Below are 10,000 nucleotides of genomic sequence, written 5' to 3' on the forward strand. Positions count from 1 at the left end.
ACTATACTGTACTATACTATACTGTACTAGACTGAACTAAACTATACTGTACTATACTATACTGTACTGTACTGTACTATACTGAACTATACTATACTGTGCTATACTGTACTGTACTATACTGTACTATACTGTACTGTACTATACTATACTGTACTGTACTAGACTGAACTATACTATACTGTGCTGCACTTTACTGTACTATACTATACTATACTGTACTATACTGTACTATACTGTATTGTACTGTACTATACTGTTGGCTGTTGTTACAGAAGTATCAATTGAGGGGCGCGCATCACAAGCAAAGTGTGTTGTGTCATTTTACTTCGTCTGTGAAAAACATTAGCACAGGCAAGTCTGATTACGCTCAGCCAGAGTCATTTATTTCTTAATATATGTCTCTGGGGATTAACTATACCACAGCCTCTGGTACAGTATGACTCTGGGGATTAGCTATACCACAGCCTCTGGTACAGTATGACTCTGGGGATTAGCTATACCACAGCCTCTGGTACAGTATGACTCTAGGGATTAGCAATAGTACAGCCTCTGGTACAGTATGACTCTGGGGATTAGCTATACCACAGCCTCTGGTACAGTATGACTCTGGGGATTAGCTATACCACAGCCTCTGGTACAGTATGACTCTGGGGATTAGCTATACCACAGCCTCTGGTACAGTATGACTCTGGGGATTAGCTATACCACAGCCTCTGGTACAGTATGACTCTAGGGATTAGCTATAGTACAGCCTCTGGTACAGTATGACTCTGGGGATTAGCTATACCACAGCCTCTGGTACAGTATGACTCTGGGGATTAGCTATACCACAGCCTCTGGTACAGTATGACTCTGGGGATTAGCTATACCACAGCCTCTGGTACAGTATGTCTCTGGGGATTAGCTAGACTACAGCCTCTGGTACAGTATGACTCTGGGGATTAGCTATACCACAGCCTCTGGTACAGTATGACTCTGGGGATTAGCTATACCACAGCCTCTGGTACAGTATGACTCTGGGGATTAGCTAGACCACAGCCTCTGGTACAGTATGACTCTGGGGATTAGCTATACCACAGCCTCTGGTACAGTATGACTCTGGGGATTAGCTATACCACAGCCTCTGGTACAGTATGACTCTGGGGATTAGCTAGACCACAGCCTCTGGTACAGTATGACTCTGGGGATTAGCTAGACCACAGCCTCTGGTACAGTATGACTCTGGGGATTAGCTATACCACAGCCTCTGGTACAGTATGACTCTGGGCCGTTCAAAACTAAAGACCTATCGTATCAGAGATATACTCTAGTAAACTATACACTATAGTCTAATATACTCTACTATGCTAAACTATACACTATAGTCTACTATACCCTACTCTACTATACTAAACTATACACTATAGTCTACTATACCCTACTCGAGTATACTAAAGTATACACTATAGTATACTATACCCTACTCTACTATACTAAACTATACACTATAGTCTACTATACCCTACTCGAGTATACTAAAGTATACACTGTAGTCTACTATACCCTACTCTACTATACTAAACTATACACTATAGTCTACTATACACTACTCTACTATACTAAACTATACACTACAGTCTACTATACCCTACTCTACTATACTAAACAATACACTATAGTCTACTATACCCTACTCTACTATACTAAACACTATAGTCTACTAGACCCTACTGTGCTATACTAAACTATACACTATGGTCTACTATACTCACCTAAAATATACACTATTCTCTACTAAACCATATACTATACTCTACTAAACTATACACTATAGTCTACTATACTCACCTAAAATATACACTATAGTCTACTATACTCACCTAAAATATACACTGTACTCTACTAAACTATACACTATAGTCTACTATACTCTACTAAACTATGCACTATAGTCTACTATACTCTACTAAACTATACACTATAGTCTACTATACTCCACTAAACTATTCACTATAGTCTACTATACTCACCTAAAATATACACTATACTCTACGAAACTATTCACTATAGTCTACTATACTCACATAAAATATGCACTATACTCTACCAAACTATTCACTATAGTCTACTATACTCACATAAAATATGCACTATACTCTACCAAACTATTCACTATAGTCTACCATACTCTGCACTATAGTCTACTATACTATACTAACCTCTACACTATAGTCTACTATACTCTACTAAACAATACACTATAGTCTACTATACTATACTAAACTATACACTATAGTCTACTATACTCTACTAAACAATATACTGTCATCTACTGTATTCTACTAAACTGTACACTATAGTCTACTATACACTATATTCTACTATACTCTACTGAACTATACACTATATTCTACTATACTCTACTGAACTATACACTATATTCTACTATACTCTACTAAACTATACATTATAGTCTACTATACTATACTCTACTAAACTATACACTATAGTCTACAATACTATACCCTACTAAGCTATACACTATAGCCTACTATACTAAACTATACACTATAGTCTACTATACTCTACTAAACGATATACTGTCGTCTACTGTATTCTACTAAACTGTACACTATAGTCTACTATACACTATATTCTACTATACTCTACTAAACTATACACTATAGTCTACTATACTATACTCTACTAAACTATACACTATAGTCTACAATACTATACTCTACTAAGCTATACACTATAGCCTACTATACTATACTAAATTTTACACTTTAGTCTACTATACTCTACTGAACTATACACTAGTCTACTATACTCTACTAAACGATATACTGTCGTCTACTGTATTCTACTAAACTGTACACTATAGTCTACTATACACTATATTCTACTATACTCTACTAAGCTATACACTATAGTTTACTATACTATACTCTACTAAACTTTGCACTATAGTCTACTATACTCTACTAAACTATAGACTATAGTTTACTATACTATACTCTACTAAACTATACAATATAGTCTACTGTACTCTACTAAACTATATACTATAGTCTACTAAACTATACACTATAGTCTACTATACTATAGTAAACTATACACTATAGTCTGCTATACTCTACTAAACTATACACTATAGTCTACTATACTATACATTGTAGTCTACTATACTATACTTAACTCTGCGCTGTAGTCTACTATACTCTACACCTTTCCTCTTCTATACACCACTTGTACTATTTTGATCCTATAATCTAATCCCCGTATTATCCACATTATCAATCATGTTCAGTAGAATAGTCTTACTGTACACTGCATTGCTCTACGATTTCTATAAACATTTGTGTACTTGTCCATCTTAACTCTTTCACTTGATACTACTACTATACCTCAGCCTTTTCTATCCCCTTTAAGATAGTGATAACTTCCTTTTCTATCCCCTGTCAGATAGTGATAACTTCCTTTTCTATCCCCTTTAAAATAGTGATAACTTCCTTTTCTATCCCCTGTCAGATAGTGATAACTTCCATTTCTATCCCCTTTAAAATAGTGATAACTTCCATTTCTATCCCCTTTAAAATAGTGATAACTTCCTTTTCTATCCCCTGTCAGATAGTGATAACTTCCATTTCTATCCCCTTTAAAATAGTGATAACTTCCTTTTCTATCCCCTGTCAGATAGTGATAACTTCCATTTCTATCCCCTTTAAGATAGTGATAACTTCCTGTTCTATCCCGTCAGATAGTCATAAGTTGTTCCCGCTATATTTCCTGTGCTGTCCTGTGTTGTGAGCATACTCTCTGTGAATCCTTCTGGTGCTCTACAGCTCGGTTCTTCTTTCTTTCTTTGTGTTTTCTTTGTGTTTCTGCTTCCTGTCTGTACACCAAGATCCATCATGTGTCTCTTTTAGCTGGACGGCACGGGGACAGACCTTGATCTCCATGACGACCGCATGTCCTACCTGTCAGCCATGTCGGCCGACTACCTGAGCATGGACAGCCGACTGGCCAGCGACTACGATGACACGGCGGACGAGGGCGGGGCTTATACGGATAACGAGCCGGACAATGAACCGGCCGATCAACTGCCGGTGTCAGCTATCAGCCGCTCCTCTGAGCCCGTGCTGGCAGAGGAGGTTAGAGACACACACACACACACACACACACACACACACACACACACACACACACACACACACACACACACACAGACACACACACACGCACACACACACACACACACACACACACACACACACACACACACACACACACACACACACACACACACACACACACACACACACACACACACACTCAGATGCAAACCACTTCAGAGAAGATTGTGATGTCCTAACCTCACAGCCGTTAGTCTATGGAGAGCTGTAAGAATCTCTTCTGCCCTCTACAGGTGAAACACGTCATTACACCTATGAAATCTGTCTCGAGTCCAGTCTATGCCTTCGTGACCAGAATCAATACCATCTGGTTAGCATTTATTTGGGTTGTTTCAGGAACCCAATGTGTCCAATTTAATTTGGCAGAACATTTGTTTATTTAATAGAGGCTAGTCAGCACTATGATAATAGTGGACCCAAAGGCCTGTGGCCAGATTCTCTCTAGTACAGTACTTTAGTAGTTAGAAACAAACTGGAAACACTGGCAGAATTTACTTTAACATTTCACAAGGGTTATTAAAGGTATGACTGTGCAAGAATCTTTAAATATTTGTGTGTGTGTGTGTGTGTGGTGTGTGTGTGTGTGTGTGTGTGTGTGTGTGTGTGTGTGTGTGTGTGTGTGTGTGTGTGTGTGTGTGTGTGTGTGTGTGTGTGTGTGTGTGTGTGTGTGTGTGTGTGTGTGTGGTGTGTGGTGTGTGTGTGTGTGTGTGTGGTGTGTGTGTGTGGTCAGATATTGCGCAGGTGCAGTCCAGAGATCCGTGGTGGCATCAGGAGGGTGGGCAGCAGGGAGGTGCTCAGCAGCGCCAGCCCAGCGCACGCGTTTGTGCCTGACCCCCCCAAGGTGAGACACACACATACAGCACACACACACACAGTACACACTCACACAGTACACACACACACAGTACACACACACACAGTACACACACACACAGTACACACAGTACACACACACACACACACAGTACACACAGTACACACACACACAGTACACACAGTACACACACACACAGTACACACACAGTGCACACACAGTACACACACACACAGTGCACACACACAGTGCACACACAGTACACACACGCTTGACTCTGTGCTGAACTCTGTCATAAATGATTTGTGGAACTATCATTACATATTTCATGCCTCTCTCTCCACTCATGCGTTCCATGTCATTGGTCAGTCAGGCTAGTCTGTGTTTAGCCCCATTTCTCTTATATTCACTTGTTCCATTTTTGGCAACTTACTGACACCCCGCTTAGCTCTTGAACTCAACGAGAAGGAGCAGACACCCCTTCCCTCTGAAGAATGATCTGATCTGGAGAAATCACGCCCGCCGTGGCTCGGATTCCTCCAACAGCATCTTCAACGCTGGTTCCTCATTTAGCATAAAGTGACTCCCAGAACTCCCTGTGGTGATAGAACTGAAAGGGCCTATGACCTCAGAGGTGAAACCTCACAGTCCGTTGAGCAGATCTTCTAGATTACTCTACCTGTGTTCTGAACTCCTGAGCATGTAGTAGAGAAATAGATGTCCGTGGTTTAGTCGGTGTCCTCTTTGTCAAAATGTGGTATTCACCATTGCTCGGTGAATACCACATTTGAGGCTTCTTTCCTGTTTTAAATTAACAGTGATGTAGTGAGGGTGGAAGCCTGAAGCAAGGAACATTCCTTCAAGCCATCACTTAAATGTTTCTAGTCATAAATCTTGTATTCACCTACACAAAGGTTTGAGTTGTGCGTATGTGATTGACCCTGTCTGGCTCCATAGAAATAGAATGATTTCATCGAATCAAATCAAAAGGATTTGATTCATTCTAATTCTATGCTGGTCCCCCTCCCCTCTCTCCACCTCTCCCTTCCTTTCCCCTCAAGGTGAAGCTGTTGTTCAGGGATGAGGTAGTCCCTCCCAGGGGGGTAGTAGGGGCGTACGACGCCCCCCCCAGCCGTGGCTACGACTCCCACTCCTCCAGCCCTGCCAGCAACGACCCCCCTCCTCTCCCTCGCTCCCTCAACTCCTTCGGCAAGGCCAAGCCCCTGGCACTGCAGCCCCCCGTCACCCTCAAACCCTCCTATAATATCCAGGACCCCACCAGCAGCACAGCCCCAGTCACAGTGGCCCCTATGGGCCCAGAGGAACCAGAGGAGAACCCTGAGGACCCCAGCCTCAGGTCGTTCCTGGGGAAGGTCAAGGCCTTTGAGAAGATGGACCACTTTGCACGCGCTCAGAGGATGCTGGAGCTGCAGGAGGCACACAACGCCAGGGTGAGGGAGAAGGGACGGGGTGAGGGGGTTGGTGGATGGGTGGGTCTGCTTGTCTATGTGTTGCCATCACAGCATCATATTTCATATCTCTCTGTCTCCTCCCACCAGTTGGAGATAGCTCAGAAGCACCCAGACATCTATGCTGTCCCCCTGAAGACCCAGAAACTGGACCACAGCCGGCCTCAGCCTATAGGGTAGGAGCACAACATGGGAGTGTTTTTAGCCCGTGAGTGTTGTGATGGGCTACTGCTGTTTACCTGCTGTTGTTACTCTTTATGCATCTACATGTGTGGCTTTTTACTGAATTCTATGAGTGTGTTTGGAAGTTTAACACCTTCAGCTGTATATTAACGTGTCCTGTGTGTGTGTGTGTGTGTGGGTTCAGTTCCAGCTCGCATCCTGAGCCCCAGACCCATCCCTCCAAGCTACCGTACTCTGAGAGTCGTGGGTTCTACCTCAGCGATGAGGAGGAAGAGTACCGACGCCAGCTGGCTGAACACACCAAGAGAGGCTACTACCAGGTCAACAACCAGAAATACCAGGACACTGAACTGTAGACTACACCCCTACAACCAGAAATACCAGGACACTGAACTGTAGACTACACCCCTACAAACAGAAATACCAGGACACTGAACTGTAGACTACACCCCTACAAACAGAAATACCAGGACACTGAACTGTAGACTACACCCCTACAAACAGAAATACCAGGACACTGAACTGTAGACTACACCATCAACCAGAAATACCAGGACACTGAACTGTAGACTACGCCCCTACAACCAGAAATACCAGGACACTGAACTGTAGACTACACCCCTACAAACAGAAATACCAGGACACTGAACTGTAGACTACACCCCTACAACCAGAAATACCAGGACACTGAACTGTAGACTACACCCCTACAAACAGAAATACCAGGACACTGAACTGTAGACTACACCCCTACAAACAGAAATACCAGGACACTGAACTGTAGACTACACCCCTACAACCAGAAATACCAGGACACTGAACTGTAGACTACACCCCTACAACCAGAAATACCAGGACACTGAACTGTAGACTACACCATCAACCAGAAATACCAGGACACTGAACTGTAGACTACACCCCTACAACCAGAAATACCAGGACACTGAACTGTAGACTACAACCCTACAACCAGAAATACCAGGACACTGAACTGTAGACTACGCCCCTACAACAAGAAATACCAGGACACTGAACTGTAGACTACACCCCTACAACCAGAAATACCAGGACACTGAACTGTAGACTACACCCCTACAACCAGAAATACCAGGACACTGAACTGTAGACTACTCCACTACAATCAGAAATACCAGAACACTGAACTGTAGACTACACCCCTACAACCAGAAATACCAGGACACTGAACTGTAGACTACACCATCAACCAGAAATACCAGGACACTGAACTGTAGACTACACCCCTACAACCAGAAATACCAGGACACTGAACTGTAGACTACACCATCAACCAGAAATACCAGGACACTGAACTGTAGACTACACCCCTACAACCAGAAATACCAGGACACTGAACTGTAGACTACACCCCTACAACCAGAAATACCAGGACACTGAACTGTAGACTACGCCCCTACAACCAGAAATACCAGGACACTGAACTGTAGACTACACCCCTACAACCAGAAATACCAGGACACTGAACTGTAGACTACACCCCTACAACCAGAAATACCAGGACACTGAACTGTAGACTACTCCCCTACAATCAGAAATACCAGAACACTGAACTGTAGACTACACCCCTACAACCAGAAATACCAGGACACTGAACTGTAGACTACACCATCAACCAGAAATACCAGGACACTGAACTGTAGACTACACCCCTACAACCAGAAATACCAGGACACTAAACTGTAAACAACACCCCTACAACCAGAAATACCAGGACACTGAACTGTAGACTACACCCCTACAACCAGAAATACCAGGACACTGAACTGTAGACTACACCCCTACAACCAGAAATACCAGGACACTGAACTGTAGACTACACCCCTACAACCAGAAATACCAGGACACTGAACTGTAGACTACACCCCTACAAACAGAAATACCAGGACACTGAACTGTAGACTACACCCCTACAACCAGAAATACCAGGACACTAAACTGTAAACTACACCCCTACAACCAGAAATACCAGGACACTGAACTGTAGACTACACCCCTACAACCAGAAATACCAGGACACTGAACTGTAGACTACACCCCTACAACCAGAAATACCAGGACACTGAACTGTAGACTACACCCCTACAACCAGAAATACCAGGACACTGAACTGTAGACTACGCCATCAACCAGAAATACCAGGACACTGAACTGTAGACTACGCCCCTACAACCAGAAATACCAGGACACTGAACTGTAGACTACAACCCTACAACCAGAAATACCAGGACACTGAACTGTAGACTACACCCCTACAAACAGAAATACCAGGACACTGAACTGTAGACTACGCCATCAACCAGAAATACCAGGACACTGAACTGTAGACTACGCCCCTACAACCAGAAATACCAGGACACTGAACTGTAGACTACGCCCCTACAACCAGAAATACCAGGACACTGAACTGTAGACTACGCCCCTACAACCAGAAATACCAGGACACTGAACTGTAGACTACACCCCTACAACCAGAAATACCAGGACACTGAACTGTAGACTACACCCCTACAACCAGAAATACCAGGACACTGAACTGTAGACTACGCCTCTACAACCAGAAATACCAGGACACTGAACTGTAGACTACACCCCTACAACCAGAAATACCAGGACACTGAACTGTAGACTACACCATCAACCAGAAATACCAGGACACTGAACTGTAGACTACACCCCTACAAACAGAAATACCAGGACACTGAACTGTCGACTACACCCCTACAAACAGAAATACCAGGACACTGAACTGTAGACTACACCATCAACCAGAAATACCAGGACACTGAACTGTAGACTACACCCCTACAACCAGAAATACCAGGACACTGAACTGTAGACTACGCCCCTACATCCAGAAATACCAGGACACTGAACTGTAGACTACACCCCTACAACCAGAAATACCAGGACACTGAACTGTAGACTACACCCCTACAACCAGAAATACCAGGACACTGAACTGTAGACTACACCCCTACAACCAGAAATACCAGGACACTGAACTGTAGACTACACCCCTACAACCAGAAATACCAGGACACTGAACTGTAGACTACACCATCAACCAGAAATACCAGGACACTGAACTGTAGACTACACCCCTACAACCAGAAATACCAGGACACTAAACTGTAGACTACACCCCTACAACCAGAAATACCAGGACACTGAACTGTAGACTACACCCCTACAACCAGAAATACCAGGACACTGAACTGTAGACTACACCCCTACAACCAGAAATACCAGGACACTGAACTGTAGACTACACCCCTACAACCAGAAATACCAGGACACTGAACTGTAGACTACAC

At 43.3% G+C, this 10,000-nt stretch overlaps 1 protein-coding gene across 4 annotated transcripts in view; it reads left to right on the forward strand.

Moving 5' to 3' along the window:
- tjp2b (tight junction protein 2b (zona occludens 2)) overlaps positions 1 to 10,000 on the forward strand; it is a 302,522-nt gene that overhangs the window by 289,975 nt on the left and 2,547 nt on the right. For all 4 annotated transcript variants that reach the window (XM_082961546.1, XM_082961549.1, XM_082961548.1 and 1 more), the window contains 5 exons: positions 3,915 to 4,139; positions 4,912 to 5,022; positions 6,057 to 6,446; positions 6,555 to 6,640; positions 6,832 to 10,000. The exon at positions 6,832 to 10,000 is cut by the window's right edge. In XM_082961546.1, the coding sequence (XP_082817672.1) occupies positions 3,915 to 4,139; positions 4,912 to 5,022; positions 6,057 to 6,446; positions 6,555 to 6,640; positions 6,832 to 7,003 (984 nt within the window). In that variant the 3' untranslated portion in view covers positions 7,004 to 10,000. The remainder of the gene's footprint in view (positions 1 to 3,914; positions 4,140 to 4,911; positions 5,023 to 6,056; positions 6,447 to 6,554; positions 6,641 to 6,831) is intronic.

Source organism: Salmo salar, chromosome 15, assembly GCF_965601325.2.
Source record: "Salmo salar chromosome 15, fSalSal1, whole genome shotgun sequence".
NCBI lineage: Eukaryota > Metazoa > Chordata > Actinopteri > Salmoniformes > Salmonidae > Salmo > Salmo salar.